Raw genomic sequence first — 24,120 nt, forward strand, 5'->3', positions numbered from 1 at the left:
ACCAAGGAGCCAGGCTGTGGACCTTGTTTATTACTTGAAGAATTCATTATTTATTTCTGCTTTTTTGACTCCTTGACTGTAAAATACTGATCTGATCTGTAGAGAGAACAGTACATGGACCAGGGAATCCTCAGTGCCTTAATAGATCCTAAGTACTTACTTATTCTTTCCCATAGAGGCTTACACATGGTAGGAGAAGAGATTTCTGGAATACCTTTCCTCCCCAAAGAAAGCTGGTTTCTTTTGTTTGTTAAGTGAGAGAGTGGTACCACAGGGTTTCCAGGATTTCCAAGGCTGATGAAAATTCTTAACTTCTGTTGTCTGCTAGTCTTGCTTTCTTGAATTTATTTTTTGTATGTATGTATTTATTATTTAGAGACAGGATCTCCCTGTGTCACCCAGGCTGAAGTGCAGTGTCACAGTCATAACTCACAGCAGTGTCAACCTCCTGGGCTCGTGATTCTCCTTCCTTGGCCGCCTGAGTAGCTAGGAACACAGGCATGCTCCACTGTGCCTGGCTATTTTTCCCCCCGGAGACAGGATCTTGTTGTGTTGCACAGGCTGGTTTCAAACTCTTGGCCTCAAAGCTAGCCTCCCACCTTGGTCTCTGAAAGTGCTAGAATTAAATAGAATTAAAGGTGTTACCAACTGCACCCAGCTTATTGATGATGATGATGATGATGATGATGATGATGATGTTTGGGAGATGGAGTCTCGCTCTGTCGCCCAGGCTGGAGTGCAATGGCACGATCTCAGCTCACTGCAACCTCTGGCTCACTGCAACCTCCACCTCCTGGGTTCAACTGATTCTCATGCCTTAGCCTCCCGAGTAGCTGGGATTACAGGCACCCGCCATTATGCCTGGCTAATTTTTGTATTTTTGTGGAGACGGGGTTTCACCATGTTAGCCAGGCTGGTCTCAAATTCCTGACCTCAGGTGATCCGCCCACTTCGGCCTCCCAAAGTGCTGGGATTACAGGCATGAGCCACTGCACCCAGCTCTATTTTTTGTTTTGTGATAGGAAATTATAAAACATGGAATTATGCATTTGTCAGGCTTTAAAAAAAACTTTTAAGTGAATGAAAATGGCGTATTTGAACATAAACTTAGGACAGGTTTTTACTGCTTTTGAAAAAATGTTGGAAAATATTTCTGTATGAAAAGTAAAACAACTTTTAATTTTTTTTTAAAAGTCAATGAAAGGATTCTATTTTGCAAAGCTGTATTATGAAGCTAAAGAATATGATCTTGCTAAAAAGTAAGTACAAACTGTAACATGTATTCGTTTTTTAAAAATCAATGCCTTTTCTCATTTTCTTCTTTGAAATAGGTAAAAATATGTTCTTAGTAGTTCTTCCTAAGTGTATTCTGGAATAAGGGATTTATCACTCAGACTGATGCTAAGGACCAGCCTAGATTCCATTGAGATTGAAACTGTAATTAGTGTTTTCTGCATGCTGCTGCTTGTTTATACCAAGGGCAAGAAATTGTTTGGCTTAAAACACTTTTTCTAAAAATTGTCTTCTGTTGGAGTAAAAGAGGACCATGCCTATATCTTAATTTGTTTTTGGTTAGATATCTGATACCTTAATCAGATGGAAAATAGCAATGAATAAAAAATTAAACTGTAAGTGTAAGGCAGGAGGATAGCTTGTATAAAAGGTCTTTAATTGACACAATATGTGATGCTCTAAGGCTCTATCCTAGGGATAAGAAGCTTGGTGATTCTGATTTCCTGGCTTGGAGTGGATTAAAGCAGGAAATTAAGAGGGAGGCAGGCTTTTTTTTTTTTTTTTTAAGGCAGTATCTGTCTCTCTTGCTCAGGCTGGAGTGGAGCAGCTGACTCCATCTTTGCTCACTGTAACCTCTGCCTTCTGGGCTCAAGAGATCTTCCCACCTCAGCGCCCCAAGTAGCTGAGGATACAGATGCGCACCACCACACCTGGCTAAGGTTTGCATTTTTTGGTAGAGACAGGTGTCACTATGTTGCCCAGGCTAGTCTTGAACTTCTGAGCACAGCAGTCTGCCTGCCTCGGCCTCCCATAGTGTTGGGACTACAGGTGTGTGTTACTGCTTCCAGCTGGGAGGCAGGCTTTTAAAGGCATCCAAAGGAAGATGGAAATGCTGGTAAGAAAGGAAAATGGTGGTACATAAATTATGTAACTAGCAGCACTGTGACTGTTAACTCTTGTACCTTTTTACTGTAAGACTTTAATCCCTTAGTTTAGGTCTGGCCTAATTTCTCTGATCGTAATACTGTCAAGGAACCTAGAGGATATTTACTTATTTTAGTTGTTACTTGATTTGAGAAATGGAAATTTCCTGTATTTGGTACTGTAAGTAGTAATTTTTCTTTGTTCGATTTTAGCTGGATATAGTACTGTTAGAAATTACTTTCTTGCTTAAAGGGTAAATGTATTTCCCTTTGTTTGGGAAATTGTTGCTGTTTAGTATTTTGTGTTATGACAACTTTAAAAATGTTTACTATAATCACTTCTAATTTATTTGCAAAACTGTTAGTGCTTTATTAAAATGTGATCAGGAAGAAAAAGCAATTTATATGTTCATTTCTTATGTGTGGATAACACTGGAGAAAAATTTGGTAAATGTGACATTTAATGGTAAAATGAGTATGTGGTCAACTCTATGTACGTGTTTTTAAGTATTACCCATTTCTTTCTATGAATACTTTTGAGTTATCTGCATAAATAGTGGTAGTTTTGGGTAACAATATAAACGAGTTTAGTGGTTGCTTTGGTTTAAGATGTATTCTTCGGTTAGCATTTAAAAGTACAGTTCTAAGTTTAATTTACTTTTGTATTACTTTTAAAAAACAGATACATATGTACTTACATCAATGGGCAAGAGTGGGATCCCAAAGCTCATAGATTTCTGGGTCTTCTTTATGAATTGGAAGAAAACACAGACAAAGCCGTTGAATGTTACAGGGTAAGTTATAGGATTCAAATATAGCCTTTGCATAGCCAAACACATGATGCCCAAAGAAATTTATATAAGTAAGTCAAATATATTTTATGAATATCATAAAACAGGCATTGGTATCATAGTACAATTACGTGACACAGCTTGGAACAGCTGTAGAATTGTTTAACACCTATAAATTGTAAGTCTAACATGGTCAGAAATGGTGTTCTTTTGTGTTTTTTGCATTCAAATGACACAAATATAATTTTTATTTGATTCATTTCCAGAAAATTCCAAGACACTTTTATTTTAACACCTTTGAAGTAACATGTTTTCTCTAGAAGTAGAATTTTTTAAGGGTTGGAGTGATAATTTTTTAACCTTTATATATAAGTATATATACTCCTACATACATACATACTAATCTTTAATTTCTTTTCTGATATTAGCGTTCAGTGGAATTAAACCCAACACAAAAAGATCTTGTGTTGAAGATTGCAAAATTGCTTTGTAAAAATGATGTTACTGATGGAAGAGCAAAATACTGGGTTGAAAGAGCAGCTAAACTTTTCCCAGGAAGTCCTGCAGTTTATAAACTAAAGGTAAACAAACAAAACATAAAAGGAGAAAACTTAAGACATAACCATTTCTAATATTTGGAGTTTAAATTACTTTTCAATAGCAAACCTTAAGCCCAGGTGTTTGTGTTTCCTTTAAAATTTTTCTTTTAAAAAGTGTATTAAAACCTTTCTGAGCATCTACTGTCTTATTAGGCATAGTTATACTTTATAAGTGACATCTCATTTACCCTTCTGGAATAATTAATATTTTAGGGATTTTACAGTTTAGTAGCTGTAAACTAAGTAGAGCTAAGATTTACATTAAGTTCTGTCTGGTATCCAGTTTTTGCTTCTTTAAGTGAAAATTACCTACAGGATGACAATTTAGGGATATTTTAAAGAAGAGTTTTCTAATAACTATTGTCTGAAAGTAGAAGGGATTGTATTTTGAGATAGTAAGGTTTTCAGGCAAAAGATAAAAGGTGGTTTCTCTAGTATATAAGACGTAATTACTAAAAATGGTAGGAAGTTCTTGCTAGTGTGTTGACTGGTCCTGATATTCTTTATAGAGTAAAATATAGTTTACTAAGTAACTGTTCTGGAGAAAATCTACACAAATATGTTTGGCAAACATTTAAAATGTATATTGTAATGTTTTATATATTAATGTATACTTTATTGTGTATGTACAATATTAAATTATAAATGTATATTTGCCTTTAGTCTCCTCCTACCCCCATTATATATGTTTCTGATAGAAATGTAAAAAATTTTGATTTTGAAATAATTATAGATTTTTTTGCACAGGAAGTTGCAAAGATTGTACAGAAAGATCCTATATGCTACTTCATTTTTTCCCAATGCTTATACAGGTTGAGCATTTAAAATCCGAAATCCTAAATGCTCCAAAATCTGAAATTTTTTGAGCACTGACATGGTGCTCAAAGAAAATGCTCATTGGAAAATTTTGGATTTCAGATTTTCAGATTTGAGATGCTCTACCTGCTAAGTATCCTGCAAATATTCTAAAGTCTGAAAAAATTCAAAATCTGAAATACTTCTGGTCTCAAGCATTTTGGATAAGGGATACTCAACCTGTTTAACCCGACCAAAGCACAATATCAAAATCAGGAATTTTGACATTGGTACAATGTGTATGTATAGTTTTCTTTCATTTTATCACGTGTAGATTCATACCACCACTGCCGTCAAGATACAGAACTACTCTATTACCACAGAGATCTTCCTCATGCTGCCCTTTTTGTAGTCATGCTACTTACTTCTCTTCACTATGCCTGACCTCTGGCAACCATTAATCTGTTCTCCATCTTTATACTTTGATGATTTCAGAATGTTATGTAAATGTCATCATGAAGTGTGTGACTTTTTTTTTTCTTTTTTCATTTTTTTTGAGACGGAGTCTTGCTCTGTTGCCTAGGTTGGGGTTCACTGGTGCAATCTCAGCTCACTGCCACCTCCGCCTCCCAGGTGCAAGTGATTCTCCTGCCTCAGCCTTCCGGGTAGCTGGGACTACAGGCACATGTTACCATGTCCCACTTATTTTTGTATTTTTAGTAGAAACAGGGTTTCACCATGTTGGCCTGGCTGGTCTTGAACTCCTGACCTCATGTGATCTGCCCACCCCAGCCTCCCAAAGTGCTAGGATTACAGGCGTGAGCCACCGCGCCCGGCCAAGCATGTGATCTTTTGAGGTTGGCTTGTTCAGTCAGCATAATACCATTTGTGATCCATATAAGTTTTGTATATCCATAGTTGGTTCCTTTACTTCTGAGTAGCATTTCATGGTCCACAATTTAACCATTCACTATTTTTTTTTTTTTTTTGAGACAGTCTTGCTCTGTCGCCCATGCTGGAGTGCAGTGGTGCTATCTCGGCTCACTGCAACTTCTGCCTCCCGGGTTCTCAGGTGATCCACCCACTTCGGCCTCCCAAAGTGCTGGGATTACAGGTGTGAGCCACTGTGCCCAGCCTTAACCATTCACTTTTGAGGGGCATTTTGGTTATTTCTGGGTTTTGGCTATTGTTCAACTGCTATGAACAATCACGTACAGATTTTTGAAGCTGAAAAAGCATTGAAAATGCTTCCAAAGATAAATATTACTGATAAGTTTTTCTCCCCAGTAATAAGCAGCTGGATTTTAAATATTAGTCTAAAACGTGAGGTCTAGTTGTGCAGATTTCTTTACTCTCTTAGGAGTTATGCCTCAAACATAATTCCCATATTGGGCGTGGCAATCCAGTTAATCTGGTGTCAGTAGTGTTAAAGAACATATGTAATGATAGGGGATTCTTTTCTTGCAGTATAACAAGTTAGATACTTTGAAGCATTCTTTAAAGATTTTCTTTAATGACTTGAAGGCACTGTGACACCTTTCCTGTATCAGATTTTTTTTTTTTTTGGAATTGAAATCCATGAGATTTATAACTGTCATGCAAAGTAATTCCATTTCTCCTAAAATTTAAGGCTTGCTAAGGTAAACAGTTTCTGACGTTTGTTTAATAAATGAGAGTATCACTGTTGAGAAGGCTTTTTCTCTCAAGTATGAGATAGAACTTTTTAAAAGCACTCATAGTGGTTTTTAAAAAAATGTTTAACATAGAGTCAAAGACCAGGGCTTTTGCAATAGGGAGAGGCCAGGGTATCATCCATCTCATCCAGAAGAGGAGAAATTGATAAAGGAGAGAGGGGAATGAAATACAGAGTACTAATGGGCGGCTTGGTCTTGAGAGTTGGGGAAAGACGAATTTAAGTAGGTAAGGTAAAATGGAATTTATGTGTGATAGCATCAAGTTTCTCAGTGAAGGATGAATCTAGGTTATAGGTTGAAAGTGAGGGTCAAAGGAAGGTATGGGGAAGTTGAGGAAATAGGAGGAGGTGTGAAGTGTCAGGGAGTGGAGAAAGTGAGTCTGTTAGTACTAAAATGACATTTTGTTTTAGGCAGCACCAGTTTGATGGTTGAGATAATGAAAATGTAATCAGTTAGCTTGGGGTTATAAGCACACAGAAACCAGTTGGGAGGGTTCTTCTGAGGAAAAGAGGGAGTTAGTTGAAGGGATCTGTAAGCAAACAGTAATTATGGATATAAGGGATTATAGCATTTTTTGCCTGACAGAAGAAAGTGTGTGTATTTATATGTGTTTACAGGTGTTTAATACTTGATGATGTTATTGTCTTGAAGGGAACTTGTCATGTGGTGGAGAAGTATATTTCTGAAAGTAAGGGTATGTAGGCCCTCAGTGAGGTGGAAGAATAAGAAGGGTGGTACGGTGGTTTCGGTGGTATGTCCAAAATACAGATTTTGAAGACCTGTGTCAGTGGCAAGTGGATGGTTGAGGTTGGAGTGGAGGATAACATCACTGGAGATGAGGTGATTAAGGAACTGAGTAGTCAGCCTGGGCCACATGGCAAGACCCCATCTCTACAGAACGTTAAAAAAAAATTAGCCGGGCATGGTGGTGCATGCCTGTGCTCCTAGCTTCTTGAGAGGCTGATGGAAGAGCATCGCAAATGAGAAGTGAGTGGCCACAAACCCTGCTTCCTCTCCTTGTATGTAAGTTCAGAGAGAAAAAGCCATCACGGTAGTGGGGGTTATCCTGAGATGATACTGTCTTCATTTAAGGTCAGGAGGTGATGACAGTGCTTTGAGATGATGATGAAGGTAACAGAACAGTGGGAGGAGAGGGGATGCAGGATTGAGTCAGATTTAAGGAGATACAGAGCAGTTTGAAGATAAAGACCTTGTTGCTGAGGATTGACTGGGGAGGTCTAGGCTTCTGGTGGTGACTCAGTTGGACAGGGATGTGTGGCAATAGTCGTGGTGGTCTCTGAAGAGAGTATGAGCTACTGCAGTAATCACAGATGCTTTTCTTCACATACAGTTCTTGAGGCTTAGTTTCTGGGTTGTAAGCAACTCTCAGAAGGGATGAATAAGGTATATAGGATGGTGTTTTTGGTGGCATCATCATAAAACTAGACATAGTGGAATGGTGCTCTTTGGGAGCATGACTTGTTTAAAATTGCACAAGTGTTACTCTAATAATTTTTCTTTTTCCCCTCTAAATAGGAACAGCTTCTAGATTGTGAAGGTGAAGATGGATGGAATAAACTTTTTGACTTGATTCAGTCAGAACTTTATGTAAGACCTGATGACGTCCATGTGAATATCCGGCTAGTGGAGTTGTATCGCTCAAATAAAAGATTGAAGGATGCTGTGGCCCACTGCCATGAGGCAGAGAGGAACACAGCTTTGCATTCAAGTTTAGAATGGAATTCGTGTGTTGTACAGACCCTTAAGGTAGATAAAAGCTATTGGGTCTTTACATTTCTGTGTAGGCAATTAGCATACATCTTTTTGTACTAAAGCAGCAGTGCCCTGCTGGACTTAAATTTCTTTTATTTATGTAGAACAGTTATAAAATGAAATTTTTACCAGGTTCAGTTAAATTTATAATGGGAAGATTGGGGAGGTAACTATGATAACTGTATATGTTTTTGGTGTTTTCATTTTAAGGTTGATGTAAAAATCAATATAGTTTTACAAATGTGGTTGGAGTGAGAAAAGGAATTTGTAGGCATAAAATGGTTAATTTCTTAACATTTGATTAAGTTTTGTAACTTACTGTTCATTCAACAAAATAGGAATATCTGGAGTCTTTACAGTGTTTGGAGTCTGATAAAAGTGACTGGCGAGCAACCAATACAGACTTACTGCTGGCCTATGCTAATCTTATGCTTCTTACGCTTTCCACTAGAAATGTGCAGGAAAGTAGAGAATTACTGGAAAGGTACGTTGACTTTGAGGAGAATGCTTTAGTATAAATTGCAGTTTTTCTTTTTGCAGTAAGTTCATTGCTCTAAACTTCTTTACTGAATCATTATTTCTATAATGTACCTAGGAGTTATAGTTAATACAGTGAACCACTAGGAGGCAATCTTATTTTTCTTCTTTTATGGGGAAGTTCTAATTGGTTTTATATGACTTTCCTTTTTAGAGAACTCTTATAGTTCAAGCTTGATTAAAATTAGCCTTATGGTTAAATACTCAGTTTTGTCATGGTCAAGCTTAAAATGAATGTTCTAACTGCTATTTCATATTTTATTTTTTATAATAGTATAATCTTGAGTGAAAATTAAAGTTCATCTGTCATCAGATGGCTAGGTTCACATGTACTAGTATAAGCACTTAGCATCACTAGTATTTCAGAGAATACTGTTTTAGCTAAGAAAGAAAAGAACTCAACTATGTGATTTACCTTTTTTCCTAAATTTTGATTTTGAAAACCAGTGTCTCCATTTTGAAAATAAATTCCATGGAACAAAAACATCACTTGGATTTGTATAAAGATGTTAGTTTAGAGCAGGGGTTGATTAGAGCTTGTGGGCCAAATATGGCCCCTGCCTAATTTTGTTAATATTTATTGGAATACAGCATGCCTCTGTTTATGTATTGTCTGTGACTGCTTACATACTACAAGGTTGGAGTTGAGTGGTTGCAGCAGAGATTGTATGCCTGTAAAGCCAGATTAGTATTCTCCTCCTCTTTGTAGAAAAAGTTTACTGATTGCTAGTTTAGGCTGTCCATTTGTTTGGAAGTTAATTTATTTCCCCATCTGGTATAAGGACAGAAGTTCATTTCACTGAGTGCAGGGAGTAGGTAATTTTCTTGAAAAAGTACATAGTGTCCTAAATTGGTAGGGTAAGAGCAGTATCTAAAAGAACTAACATAACTTTAAGATTATTTTAGAAAACATGTAGGATGTTTTATTTTGTATTCTTTGTATACTCAAATTTTTTGGTCCCAAGTTCTTTTTACATTTTTCTTAAGGACATCAAAGATCTTTGTATGTGGGTTCCTTTTTTTCTTTCTTTCTTTCTTTCTTTCTTTCTTTTTTTTTTGAGATGGGGTCTTGCTCTGTCACCAGGCTGGTGTGCAGTGGCACGACCTTGGCTCACTGTAACCTCCGCCTCCTGGGTTCAGGCAATTCTCCTGCCTCAGCCTCCCGAGTAGCTGGGACCACAGGTGCACACCACCACGCCCAGCTAATTTTTGTGTTTTTAGTAGAGACGGAGTTCAGGATGGTCTCAATCTCTTTTTTTTTTTTTTTTTTTTTTTTTTTTTTTTTGAGACTGAGTCTTGCTCTCACCAGGCTGGCATGCAGTGGCGCAGTCTCGGCTCACTGCAACCTCTGCCTCCTGGGTTCAAGTGATTCTCTTGTCTCTGCCTCCTGAATAGGTGGGACTACAGGTGCCCGCCGCCATACCTGTCTAATTTTTTATTTTTATTTATTTATTTTTTTCAGACAGAGTCTCGCTCTGTCACCCAGGCTGGAGTACAGTGGCGCAATCTCGGCTCACTGCAAGCTCCGCCTCCCAGGTTCACGCCATTCTTCTGCCTCAGCCTCCTGAGTAGCTGGGACTACAGGCGCTCACCACCACGATCGGCTAATTTTTTTGTATTTTTAGTAGAGACGGGGTTTCACTGTGTTAGCCAGGATGGTCTCGATCTCCTGACCTCATGATCTGCCCTCCTCGGCCTCCCAAAGTGTTGGGATTACAGGCGTGAGCCACCATGCCTAGCCCACACCTGGCTAATTTTTGTATTTTTAGTAGGAATAGGGTTTCATCATGTTGGCCAGGATGGTCTCGATCTTTGATCTTTTTTTTTTTTTGAGATGGAGTCTCGCTCTGTCGCCCAGGCTGGAGTGCAGTGGCGCCATCTTGGCTCACTGCAAGCTCTGTCTCCAGGGTTCACGCCATTCTCCTGCTTCAGCCTCTCGAGTAGCTGGGCCTACAGGTGCCCGCCACCACACCCAGCTAATTTTTTGTATTTTTAGTAGAGATGGGGTTTCACCGTGTTAGCCAGGATGGTCTTGATCTCCTGACCTTGTGATCCGCCCACCTTGGCCTCCCAAAGTGCTGGGATTACAGGCGTGAGCCACCGCACCCAGCTGGTCTCGATCTCTTGACCTCTTGATCCGCCTACCTTGGCCTCCCAAAGTACTGAGAGGTCTCAATCTCTTGACCTCGTGATCCTCCTGCCTTGGCCTTCCAAAGTGCTGGGATTGCAGGTCTGAGCCACTGCACCCGGCCGTATGTGGGTTATTTCTATCAGTGTTTATTACATTAGAAATTAAAAAGAAATAAAAAATATGTAATCCATTAAAAATGTAATAAGCCCTATTGTGTGTTAATAATAATAGCCTTATTTTATTTTATTTTTTGAGACAGAGTTTTGCTCTTGTTGCCCAGGCTAGAGTGCAACAGTGTGATCTCGGATCACTGCAACCTCTGCTTCGCAGGTTCAAGCGATTCTCCTGCCTCATCCTCCCAAGTAGCTGGAATTACAGGTGCCCACCACCACGCCTGGCTAATTTTTTATATTTTTAGTAGAGATGGGGTTTCACCATGTTGGCTAGGCTGGTCTTGAACTCCTGACCTCAGGTGATCCACCCGCCTCAGCCTCCCAAAGTGCTGGAATTACATGTGTGAGCCACCGCGCAGGGCCAATAATAGCATTTTTTTATGAAAAATAATTATTTTCCAACAGCAAAAAACTAGTCAGAAAAGTGTCATTGTTTTTGCATTTTTGTAAATCTTTTTAATGTCTCGCTTAATAGAACATAGCTAGATTCTCATTTACTTCCTCTTTCAGTCTGTAAAACTATTACATGTCATGAAGCTTCTAGAAAACTCAGCTCAGTGGGGTGCGGTGGCTCAGGCTTGTAATCCCAGCACTTTGGGAGGCCGAGGCGGATGGATCACGAAGTCAGGAGATCGAGACCATCCCAGCTAACAACGGTGAAACCTTGTCTCTACTAAAAATACAAAAAATTAGCCGGGCATGTTGGCACGTGCCTATAGTCCCAGCTACTCGGGAGGCTGAGGCAGAAGAATTGCTTGAACCTGGGAGTCAGAGGTTGCAGTAAGCCAGGATTGTGCCACTGCACTCCAACCTTGTGACAGAGCGAGATTCTGTTTCCAAGAACAAAAACAAAAAAACTCAGCTCTACATACATGAGAAAATGAGTATGTAAAATATAAATTTTTTTTTTGGTATTATTGTGAAAGTAATTTTAACTTCATGGATCCCCTGAAGGGGTTTTTGAGCACCCTCAGAGATCTTTAGACCTCACTTGCTCTGGTTGCTTTATTGTAAGCCACTTTAAAATCATGCTTCACGTTTAAGTGTTTGCTTTTTGCTTTTACTTTTCTTCCAAAGTGAGGATTTGGAGAAACATTAGGATTTAGAAGCACTAATTTAGAATATAGATTACAAATAATAGGCCAGGCGTAGTGGCTTATGCCTGTAATCCCAGCACATTGGTAAGCTGAGGCGAGCGGATCATGAGGTGAGGAGTTCGAGACCAGCCTGGCCAACATAGTGAAACCCTGTCTCTACTAAAAATATAAAAAAAGTTTAGTGGGGCATGGTGGCAGGCACCTGTAATCCCAGCTACTCAGGTGGCTGAGTCAGGAGAATCACTTGAACCTAGGAGGTGGAGGTTGCAGTGAGCTTAGATCGTGCCATTGCACTCCAGCCCAGGCGATAGTGAGAGACTCCGTCTCAAAAAAAAAAAAAAAAAAAAAGGAAGACAATTTATTTAACGCTGTAATGATCTGTATAGTAAAGAGAGCAATTACTGTATTGATACTCAAATACCTGTCAGTTATTTACTTATAATTTGGAAATGGTATGTCTAATTTGAGAAATTACAACTGTTAATTAGATAATGAAATTATATGATCAGGAAGAAGCTACAAAATAGTCTCCCAATTTTATCCTGGTTTATTTTGAAATGTGCACCTATAATCACTAATCTTATATTTATCCTGTGATTGGAGGGCTGGAAATAACTGGGAATAAGACATCATTTGAGACGTTAAGCATGAAGTATAGGAAGCATGCAGGATACAAATAAGCATTAGATGATTCATAATTTATAACATGGGGAATAAGAATTATTAGAAGTTGAATGTGGAAGATGAAGCTTGAAATAAAATTTTTATTTTGTTTTGAATTAAATAAACCATGATTATTCATAGTGCAGTAAGTGTGTATTATCTGTTTGATATTTTCCTATTACAGTTTTGGTAGTGCTCTTCAGTCTGTGAAATCTTCTTTGGGTGGAAATGATGAACTGTCAGCTACTTTCTTAGAAATGAAAGGACATTTCTACATGCATGCTGGTTCTCTGCTTTTGAAGATGGGTCAGCATAGTAATGTTCAATGGCGAGCTCTTTCTGAGCTGGCTGCATTGTGCTATCTCATAGCATTTCAGGTAAGTCTTCCACTTGTAGGAGCAATTGACATTTCACTGAGTCTTGATGTGTTTTAAATGAAGGTGTGCTCTGGTATGTAATGACAGTATGTGAACAAACCTGTGGAATTAAAGTTAAAATGAAATAGTCAATTTGATACAGTGGAAAATAATTAAGCATACACAATACTGGTGAGGCTGGTGAAACAGGGATGTTGAATGCACTCTTGTTGAAAGCCTGCATTGCCATGATTTGTTTGTAGACAAATTTGAAGAGTTTAATCTTTTTACTCTGCCATTTTTGGGAACATGATAAAGATGTAATCTCGTATTATGGGTAAAGCTTGATTCAAAAAGATGTGTTACTTGGACAAAATCCTAATAAGTAGATGTAGGGCAGTGGCTTTATAACCTATGATAGAAGAATATGATTGCAATTTAACATGTTAATTGAAAAACATGTATATAACATTTATGACTGTATTGTGTATATGTAACAGTATATCTATTAATCTTGAAAACATAAAACCTTTTCTTATTTTTATTTATTTTTTTTTTTGAGACCAAGTCTCTCTCTGTCGCCAGGCTGGAGTGCAGTGGCGTGATCTCGGCTCACTGCAACCTCCACCTCCTGGGTTCAAGTGATTCTCCTGCCTCAGCCTCCTGAGTAGCTGGGACTACAGGCGCGTGCTACCACGCCCAGCTAGTTGTTTGTATTTTTAATACAGACGGGGTTTCACCATGTTGGCCAGGATGGTCGCAATCTCTTGACCTCGTGACCTACCTGCCTTGGTCTCCCAAAGTGCTGGGATTACAGGCGTGAGCCACTGCGCCTGGCCTTTTTTGAGACGGAGTCTCGCTCTGTCACCCAGGCTGGAGTGCAGTGGCACGATCTCGGCTCACTGCAAGCTCCGCCTCCCGAGTTCATGCCGTTTTCCTGCCTCAGCCTCCTGAGTAGCTGGGACTACAGGCACCCGCCACCACGTCTGGCTAATTTTTTTTTTGTACTTTTAGTAGAGACGGAGTTTCACCGTGTTAGCCAGGATGGTCTCAATCTCCTGACCTAGTCATCCACCCGCCTCGGCCTCCCAAAGTGCTGGGATTACAGGCGTGAGCCACCACTCCCGGCCTTTTTTTTTTTTTAATGAGCTTGCATAACTTTTGAAAGGAAAAGAAGAAATAAGCAGTCTTCCAAAAAAGCATTAAACCAGGCTTAGAAAAATGATTTAATTTTAGAGAAGGATTTTTTGCTTGGGGAGAGAAAAAAAGGATTCATTACTTTTAGAGAAGGCCCCTCCTTCTAATATAAATCTTTTTTTCTTTTTGAGACGGAGTTTTGCTCTCGTTGCCCAGGCTGGAGTGCAATGGCGTGATCTGGCTCACTGCAACCTCCACCTCCCAGGTTCAAGTGATTGTCCTGCTTCAGCCTCCCAAGTAGCTGGGATTACAGGCACGCGCCACCACCCCCATCTAATTTTGTATTTTTAGTAGAGATGGGGTTTCTCCATGTTGGTCAGGCTGGTCTCGAACTCCTGACCTCAGGTGATCTGTGTGCCTCGGCCTCTCAAAGTGCTGGGATTACAGGCAGTGAGCCACCATGCCCTGCCTAATATAAATCTTTTTATTTTTATTTGAGACAGAGTCTCGCTCTGTCACCAGGCTGGAGTGCAGTGGCGCAATCTCAGCTCACGCAACCTGTGCCTCCTGGGTTCAAGTGATTCTCCTGCTTCAGCCTATCACGTATCTGGGATTACAGGCACACACCACCATGCCTGGCTAATTTTTTGTATTTTTTAATAGAGATGGGGTTTCACCATGTTAGCCAGGATGGTCTCGATCTTCTGACCTCGTGATCCACCAGACTCGGCCTCTCAAAAGTGCTGGGATTACAGGCATGAGCCACCGAGCCCGGCCTGTAAATCTTTGAAAAACACTGTTGATAGACAGTTCACATGTTAAGTACTAATATTTAAAATGCTCAGTAGAAACTTCTGTGTTCATAAGGAATGGATTAGTGAAAATTAATGGATTTAGTGAGGTTCACTAGGTAATACAAACATTAAAAGGTTCTTATAGAAATTCTCAAGTAACTGATAGTTCTTATTTTTATTTATTTTATTTTTTTTGAGACGGAGTCTCACTCTGTCGCCCAGGCTGGAGCACAGTGGCACCACCTCGGCTCACTGCAAGCTCTGCCTCCTGGGTTCACACCATTCTTCTGCCTCAGCCTCCCGAGTAGCTGGGACTACAGGCACCCACCACCACGCCCGGCTAATTTTTTTGTATTTTCAGTAGAGATGGGGTTTCACCGTGTTAGCCAGGATGGTCTCGATCTCCTGACCTCATGATCCGCCCACCTTGGCCTCCCAAAGTGCTGGCATTACAGGCATGAGCCACCGCGCCCTGCCAATAGTTCTTATTTTTAATGGAAACTTTAAAATTTATCTGTCTGTGTCTATTAGAGTCTTGCTGTGTCACCCAGGCTGGAGTGCAATTGCATAATCGTAGCTCACTGTAACGCTGAACTGGGCTCAAGCTTCCCAGAGTGCTGGGATTATAGGTGTGAGCTACTGTGCACAGCCTAAAATTTTTTGATATGTAGTTTTGGGAGGCAGAGTCTCACTCTTGTTGCTCTGGCTGGAGTGCAGTGGCACAATCATAGCTCATTGTATCCTGGAACTCCTGGGCTCAAGTGATCCTCTCCTGCTTCAGCCTCAGCTCAGTAGCTGGGACTACAGGTGCCTGCCACCATGCCTGGCTACATTGTTAAATTTTTTGTAAAGACAAGGTCTTGCTATGTTTCCCAGGCTGGTTGGTCTTGAACTCCTGGCTTCAAGTGATCCTTCTGCCTTGCCCTCCCAAAGTGCTGGGATTACAGGTATGAGCCACCACACCTGACTGTGAACTTTTAATAATAAAAAGTTAGTTTCCCTCTTAATCCATTCACTCAGGACTCCTTTCCTAGATGACAACTACTGTTAGGAGTTTCTTGGGTGTTCAGAAATATTTTTTGCATACGCAAATGGGTAATACATTCTTTCTCTGCTTTTAAAAAATATTGTGCCTCAATGTGGGTGTGCTTTACCTATTGCCAGATGCCTTGCTTTTCTAAATGTTTCCTCATTGTTCCACTTCAGCACAGAGATACCTACCTCAGTCTTTAACTACCACATATTTCTGTAGAATGCATATATAATAGAAACATCTTAGATGCTTGTATTTTATTTTATCAGTTTATTTTAAAGCTTAATGATCAAATGATTATAAGCATAAAATGTAGGTTATGTGCTGGCATTTGGGTATTTAAGAATTGGCTAACTTTTATGGCAAGATTTTCAGACTCTTAATCAGAGGAATACTGTGGTTCTAGTAAGTACATCTGCATTGCAGCTAGGTATTTAACAAAGTATCTTGAAACCTTTTAGTTAAGATTAAGATGAGGAAATAGCCAGGGGCGGTGGCTCACGCCTGTAATCCCAGCACTTTGGGAAGCTGAGGCGGGCGGATCACTTGAGGTCAGGAGTTCGAGACCATCCTGACCAACATGGTCAAACCTGATCTCTACTAAAAATACAAAAATTAGTCACACATGGTGGCGGGTGCCTGTAGTCCCAGCTACTTGAGAGGCCGAGACAGGAGAATTGCTTGAAACCAGGAGGCGGAGGTTGCAGTGAGCCAAGATCTTGCCGCTGCAGCACTCCAGCCTGGCGACAGAGCGAGACTCCATCTCAAAAAAAAAAAAAAAGGAAATAGTGAATTGAGATGATTTGATTGAGTGGATTCACAACTAATTAACTGGTCACAAATTCAACTGTTGAATAATTTTGTAAAAGAGGCCAGGTTTATGAATTGAGGTCAGTTTGAAAACAAAAAGAATGATGTCAACATTTTGTTTCTTATTTTGTGTGCTCTTTTCAACATATAGATGACAAACTTTGACATGATGTTTAGAAAACTTGTGAGTAAAAGGATAGTTGATACAAATATTTCTGAAATTCAAAATCAGAAGCTTTTAGGTTCATAAATCATATATTTTGAAAAATGAGCATGTTTGGAAAGAATTATATATACATGGTTTAAAATTCTGGCGGCTCTTAAGAATATGCTATGAAGACTCCTTTCTGTTCCCTAGTTATTTACTTTCTCCACTCCCAAAGAAACTAATGTTATTGCTTTCTTGTGTATTCTTCAGGAAATGTTGTATGCATCTCCAAGTAAACACACATACATCCCCTGTCTTTAAAAGAAGGAGGAAAACATTTGAACATTGCATTTACTTTATTTCCATTAACTGTATCTTGGAGATATTTCCATGTCAGTATATATAAAGGGCATTCTCATTAGTTTGGATGCTTGCATATTATTCCATTGTATGGATGTACTGTAGCTTTGGAGTTTTTAAAACCAGGGTCCTAAAACCAGGACATTAGCTTGCTTTTACTTTTTTTTTTTTTATGCTACTTCAAGTAATTTAGCAATGATTAACTTGTGCCATGAATTCCTGAAAGAATTGCAGTATCAAAGTATATCTGTGTATTTATAATTTTTAGAGGTGCTGCCAAATATCTAACCGTAAAGAGGTTGTATCAAATTACATTTCCACCACCAATTAAGAAAGTGGTGATAGAATTAAAAGCCGATGCTCTAGTCACCCATATAGTTACTTTTGGCATGTTTCTAGTAAGTGGGCATTGCCTATGACTGGACATTTTCAGTGATGGACATTCATTACTTTTCAAGATAGCCCAGTGCATCTTTAGGTGGTTTGGCTCTTGGTACTTCCTTATATAGAATAAAAATATTCTTCAAGCCTTCTACCTGTTGGTCTTGTTTCTTCTTTTGATGACTGCTTTTATAAAATAATTTTAATATTTGAAGGCAGCTGTCATGTCTTCCCTTCGCCATTCTATTCATCATGATTTTTTTGTTTTCACAGGTTATTACATTAGGATCTCTTTAATTTCCTGGTTGTCCCATTTATTCCAGTGCTATCCCATATTATCCATCCTCTGAAAATGTGTTATCTACAATGCGGCATTTCCAAGTGTCATTTCACCTGTACTTTTTAAAGTAGGGTGTCATATCTACTCAGATAGGACAACATCTGCTGTTGTCCTATTTATGCAGGGTAGAAAAGTAATGTAATTAAATTTTCCATTTCTCTGAATGTAACATGAATGTGCTTTTAGTAGAAACTAATTTCTCAGAACTGCTCTGTGTATGCTTTTTTTTTTTTTTCTTTTTTTGGAGATAGGGTCTCACTCTGTCTCCCAGGCTGGAGCACAGTGGCATGATCATGGCTCACTGCAGCCTTGATCTCCTGGATTTAAGTGATCCTCCTGCCTCAGCCTCCTGAGTAGCTGGGACCACAGGTGTGTGCCACCACGCCTGGCTAATTAAAAACAACTTTTTTTAGAGATAGGGTCTCACCGTGTTGTTCAGGCTGGTCTTGAACTCTGGGCTCAAGTGATCCCCCCACCTTGGCCTCCCAAAGTGCTGGGATTACAGGTGTGGGCCACCATGTCTGGCCACTCTTTTTTTTTTTTTTTTGAGATGGAGTCTCACTCTTTCACCCAGGCTGAAGTGCAGTGGCACGGTCTTGGCTCACTACAACCTCTGCCTCCCAGGTTCAAGCTATCCTTGTGCCTCAGCCTCCCGTGTAGCTGGCTCTTTGTTTTTTTTTTTATTATTTTTAGTAGAGACTGGGTTTCACCATGTTGGCCAGGCTGGTGTCGAACTCCTGACCTCAAGTGATCAGCCCACCTTGGCCTCCCAGAGTGTTGGATTACAGGTGTGAGCCACCACGCCTGTACCTGGCCTGTCTTTCATAGGTTATATAAATTCCTTGGTTCCCAGTTTTTGCAGTCTTTTCCAATTCAGTTTAATTAATGGTTAACTGTTTATTCATTATTAAAAAAAGTACAGTGTAATAGATAAGACCATGTTACTATTAGAAGTATGGGTATCGTCAAATTAAGATTTTTGATTCTAAAATTATTAGGTTCCAAGACCAAAGATTAAATTAATAAAAGGGGAAGCTGGACAAAATCTGCTGGAAATGATGGCCTGTGACCGACTGAGCCAATCAGGTAATAGTAATATTAAACTAATTTGATTTAAAAAGAAAAAGGAATTTCTGTTAAGGCATATCTTATGATAAAATCTTCATCTGTCCAGGAGATAATTTGTCAAAATTATTTCTTTTTGCCGTATCAGTTAAGAGCAATAGGTATGGAAGAGATGCGAAGAAATAGCACATTCTTTAAAAAAAATGAATATTTGATATTGTTTGTTCCTAGGTGGAGAGGATTTCTTAACTCTTTCTTTATCTGGCTGCTAGAGCCTCTATCCTGAATATTTAGTCACTTCCTGAACTAAGTATAATTATTGATTTGCCAACCATTTAACACCAGCTGATTCTAAAAACACTGCTGTGCGGATATAAGGATGAAGAAGATATGGATCTGTCTTAAAGAGCTGAAAGCATAGTGAGGAAGATAGAAGATATATACTTACCTTATATTAGGCTCTTGGAATTTGTGGATTTTTTCCCCCATTTTTGGCTTGGGATGAATCCTAAAGGTCTGTTGCATATTACCTGTGATTTTGCTAAGATACAAACTTTAAGGTAGTTAGGTGGCCATTGAATCAAGCAGTGAACTGAAGAAACATAATGCTTTCTATAAGGAGCAGTTTTGATATAAAATTGGATGAATTTTGTAAAGAGCAAGATGTAATATTAAATCAAAGTTATTATAAGCTTTGGTATATAGTTAGGCTGTTGGCCAAAGCTCACATTGCTCTTTTATTCCATAGCCCACTTTTTTTGTGGGAGTTAGGCTTTCAATCGTTAAAGTGACTTTCTACTTTTCTCCTTCTACCCTTGCAGGGCTCTCATAAGTGCCTTTGCATGGTCACAGTTAGATAAAAATGGCCTATTTTTTTATGTCTTTGATCTGGGCATCCCGAGGGTGCCTCTGTAAGTGTGCTGAGACACAACTGTGTAGTGGTAACCAAACCTAATTGCCCAGCAGAATTAACTCGAAGGAGGGTTTTTAAAAAAAGTTCCATTGAAATAGAATTCGTATACCATACGCTTCACCCATTTAAAGTGTACAGTTCAGTGGCTTTTAGTATGTTCATAGAGTATTACCATTGTCACGACAATCAGTTTTAGAAGATTTTCATCACTCCATGAGGAATTCCTTACCTATTAGCAGTTACTCCCCATTTTACTCAAACCTCTCAGCCTTGGCAACCGCCAATCTGTCTCTGTAGGTTTGCCTATTCTGAACATTTCACATAAGTGGAATCATATAGTATGTGGTCTTTTGTGACTGGCTTCTTTCATTTAGCAAGGTTTTCAAGGGTCATCTGCGTTATAGCATGTATCAGTACTTTATCCGAGGACTATGATTTTTTGATTGCTTACTGTAAGCCTGTGGAATAAAAATCTCTGGGAACAAGGCTTGGAAATAGTTCTTTTTTTTTTTTTTTTTTTTTCCTGAGACAGAGTCTCACTCTGTCGCCCAGGCTGGAGTGCAGTGGTGTGATCTTGGCTCACTGCAAGCTCTGCCTCCGGGGTTCACGCCATTCTCTTCCCTCAGCCTCCCCAGTAGCTGGGACTACAGGCGCCCGCCACCATGGCCGGCTAATCTTTTTTTTTGTATTTTTAGTAGAGACGGAGTTTCACTGTGTTAGCCAGGATGGTCTCGATCTCCTGACCTCATTATCCGCCCAGCTTGGCCTCCCAAAGTGCTGGGATTACAGGCATGAGCCACCATGCCCAGCCGGAAATAATTCTTAAAAGCTGTTTAAAGGAGGATTCTGATCAGCCAGATTTAGAAATCAGTGTATCAGATCAGAGGATAAGAGCTTGCCCCTGTTCTCCTATGGCCGCTTAAATCCAGACCTTTTCATCTAAAATGCAAATATGTTTGGCATTTTTCATGCACATTCCTGTCTTTTTTCCCCCTTCTGCTGTCTTCTGTAGATACTGAGAATATGAAACCTGTACTCTTTTCATTTTCTATGTAAGCACCCGTTTTGTTGTCCAGCTGTATTTTTTGGGTTGGAGGGTTAGGTCTGCAATAATCATGTTATTTCCCCTTTGGGTATACAAATGAGACAATGTGAGCAAATACAATCTGTATTTTTAAAGTGATGGAAATAAATTTTTTTTTCAGGGCACATGTTGCTAAACTTAAGTCGTGGCAAGCAAGATTTTTTAAAAGAGGTTGTTGAATCTTTTGCCAACAAAAGCGGGCAGTCTGCATTATATGATGCTCTGTTTTCTAGTCAGTCACCTAAGGATACATCTTTTCTTGGTAGCGATGATATTGGAAACATTGATGTACAAGAACCAGAGCTTGAAGATTTGGCTAGATATGATGTTGGTAAGTTATATGTTTCAGAGGAAACGGTCTCTGTCTTAATTCTTATAAATTGCCCATAATCTTATTACCCAGAAATAATGACTTAATATTTTCCTGTATTCCTTTCGTGTGTGGGTTGGGCTGGGGGGAGTTTGAATGTGGTGCTGTGGGGGTGGCATGTAGTTTTTGTTGTTGTTGTTGTTTTTGAGACCAAGTTTTGCTCTTGTCCTCCATGCTGGAGTTCAGTGGTGCAATCTCGGCTCACTGTAACCTCTGCCTCCCGGGTTCAAGTGATTCTGCTGCCTCAGTCTCCCAAGTAGCAGGATTACAAGTGCCCGCCACCACGCCTGGCTAATTTTTTGTATTTGTAGTAGAGACAGGGTTTCATCATGTTGGTCAGGCTGGTCTCAAACTCCTGACCTCAGGTGATCCACCTGCCTTGGCCTCCCAAAGTGCTGGGATTACAGGTGTGAGCCACCGCGACCAGCCTTGTTGTATTTTGAGACAGGGTCTTGCTGTGTCACCTGGGCTGGAGTGTAGTGGCATGATCGTAGGTCACTGCTACCTTGAACTTCTGGACTCAAGGGATTCTCTTGCCTCAGCCTCCTGAGTAGCTGGTACCATAGGCACATGCCACTCTGCCCAAATAATTTTGTTTTTTAATTGGTAGAGACAGGGTCTCCCTTTGTTGCCCAGGCTAGTCTCGAACTCCTAGGCTCAAGTGATCCTCCCGCCTAAGCCCCCCAAAGTGTTGGGATTGGGCCCGGCACAGTGGCTCATATCTGTAATCCCAGCACTTTGGGAGGCCGAGGCGGGTGGATCACCTGAGATCAGGCGTTCGAGACCATCCTGGCCAACATGGTGAAACCCCGTCTCTACTAAAAATACAAAAATTATCTGGGCGTGGTGGCATGTGCCTGTAGTCCCAGCTACTCGGGAGGCTGAGGCAGGAGAATCGCTTCAACCCGGGAGGTGGAGGTTGCAGTGAGCCAAGATCACACCGCTGCACTACAGCCTGGGCGACAGAGCGAGACTTCATCTCAAAAACAAAAAGTGTTGGAATTATAGGCATGAGCCACTGCATCTGGCCATATTTTTCATCTAAATGGTTGTTTATGTATGATTTATCTTGCTTCCTTCATGAATTCTCTCCCATAGTCTCTGTATTAAACCTATAAATATCACTTTTATTGGCAATATCATCTTTTTTATAAAGTAGTCATAATTTGCTTGCTACTTTCTGTTATTGGGCATCCAAGTTGTTTTCAACTTTTCCACTGTTAATAATCATACTCTGATAAAAACTTCAACAAAAAGTGTCTTCATTGCAAGTTATTTCCATAGAGATACCTAAAAACAGAATTACTGAGACAAAGGACATGAACATCTTTAAGTCTTGCAAATTGCCAAAATGACAGAAAGATTATACTTCTTTATGCTTCCAGAGGCACATAACCTTTTCTTTTCTTTTCTTTTCTTTTGAGACAGAGTCTCACTCTGTCACCCAGGCTGGAGTGCAGTGGCGCAATCTCGGCTCACTGCAACTTCCGCCTGCCAGGTTCAAGCAATTGTCTTGCCTCAGCCTCCTAAGTAGCTGGGACTACAGGCACGTGACACCATGCTCGGCTAATTTTTTGTATTTTTAGTAGAGACGGAATTTCACCATGCTAGCCAGGCTGGTCTCGAACTCCTGACTGCGCATAACCTTTTCAATATTGACTTTCTTATAGAAAAACAGATTTCTTTACTGTACTGATGGATTAATATAGTGATGTTCCATTGCTTTAATGACTTAAAGGAAAACCCATTGTTTTGGGGTTTCTTATTAGGTTAGGTGTTCTTTATTTGGCTTTTGTCAGTTGATTTTGGTTTATTGAGTTCTAGTCAGTGTCACTTTTTAAGATGGACTTAAACATTCTTCATCACTACTATTAAAATTTCTAGAAATAATCAAGTGAGAATGCATTTAATAAGAACATGAGATTTTGCCTAACATAGAATTCCCTCCGGCTTTGATATAGAAAAGCAGTTATATAATTAAGATATATATAATGTGAATTGCTTATGTTGGCAAAACTAATGGCACAAAGAAAAATTTCAAACCCTTAAGCCAATTTTTAAATTTGATTTCAGGTGCTATTCGAGCACATAATGGTAGTCTTCAGCACCTTACTTGGCTTGGCTTACAGTGGAATTCATTGCCTGCTTTACCTGGAATCCGAAAATGGCTAAAACAGCTTTTCCATCATTTGCCCCAGGAAACCTCAAGGCTTGAAACAAATGCACCTGAATCAATATGTATTTTAGACCTTGAAGTAAGCAAAGATTTTAACAAATTAAATATTCTGAATTTTGTTTAATTTTTTTTTCTAACTTAACTTTTCCTTAAATAAAACAGGTATTTCTCCTTGGAGTAGTATATACCAGCCACTTACAATTAAAGGAGAAATGTAATTCTCACCACAGCTCCTATCAGCCGTTATGCCTACCCCTTCCTGTGTGTAAACAGCTTTGTACAGAAAGACAAAAATCTTGGTGGGATGCGGTTTGTACTCTGATTCACAGAAAAGCAGTGTAAGTAGTAAAACAAAAATAGTGCTTTCACTTAGTGCATAGGTTTTACCAGGGATTTAATCCTCATGTGAAGATTTAATTTGTCATGTGACCAATTAACATATATGTATGTAAGCACTGAACTGTGTATTTAGAAAGCAATTTTAGTAAATTGAACTATTTTTTAGACCTGGAAACTCAGCAAAATTGAGACTTCTAGTTCAGCATGAAATAAATGCTCTAAGAGCCCAGGAAAAACATGGCCTTCAACCTGCTCTGCTTGTACATTGGGCAAAATGCCTTCAGAAAATGGTGAGTTTTAAAGTATAAGCATTTTTAAGGAACATTACCTTAATTTTTTTAAATCATGAACTTTTCATTGAAAGTTTTTTTGTTCTGAAAACAGCAGCTTGGTCATATTATGACG

At 39.5% G+C, this 24,120-nt stretch overlaps 1 protein-coding gene across 7 annotated transcripts in view; it reads left to right on the plus strand.

Annotated features, from left to right (window-relative positions):
* The window catches only part of LOC129021015 (E3 SUMO-protein ligase RanBP2-like), a 46,397-nt gene that overhangs the window by 7,628 nt on the left and 14,649 nt on the right, over positions 1 to 24,120 (plus strand). For 4 of the 7 annotated variants that reach the window (XM_054466087.2, XM_054466089.2, XM_063658313.1 and 1 more), the window contains exons 2-12: positions 1,195 to 1,259; positions 2,839 to 2,950; positions 3,376 to 3,528; positions 7,572 to 7,802; positions 8,147 to 8,292; positions 12,594 to 12,786; positions 18,767 to 18,854; positions 20,952 to 21,161; positions 23,274 to 23,455; positions 23,539 to 23,714; positions 23,882 to 24,005. In XM_054466087.2, coding sequence (XP_054322062.1) covers positions 1,195 to 1,259; positions 2,839 to 2,950; positions 3,376 to 3,528; positions 7,572 to 7,802; positions 8,147 to 8,292; positions 12,594 to 12,786; positions 18,767 to 18,854; positions 20,952 to 21,161; positions 23,274 to 23,455; positions 23,539 to 23,714; positions 23,882 to 24,005 — 1,680 coding nt within the window. Of the gene's footprint in view, positions 1 to 1,193; positions 1,260 to 1,830; positions 1,953 to 2,838; positions 2,951 to 3,375; positions 3,529 to 7,571; positions 7,803 to 8,146; positions 8,293 to 12,593; positions 12,787 to 18,766; positions 18,855 to 20,951; positions 21,162 to 23,273; positions 23,456 to 23,538; positions 23,715 to 23,881; positions 24,006 to 24,120 lie in introns of those variants that run through there. The other 3 variants (XM_063658311.1, XM_063658312.1, XM_054466091.2) reach the window with 3 other exon arrangements.

This window comes from Pongo pygmaeus, chromosome 20 (assembly GCF_028885625.2).
Source record: "Pongo pygmaeus isolate AG05252 chromosome 20, NHGRI_mPonPyg2-v2.0_pri, whole genome shotgun sequence".
In the NCBI taxonomy this organism is placed as follows: Eukaryota; Metazoa; Chordata; class Mammalia; order Primates; family Hominidae; genus Pongo; species Pongo pygmaeus.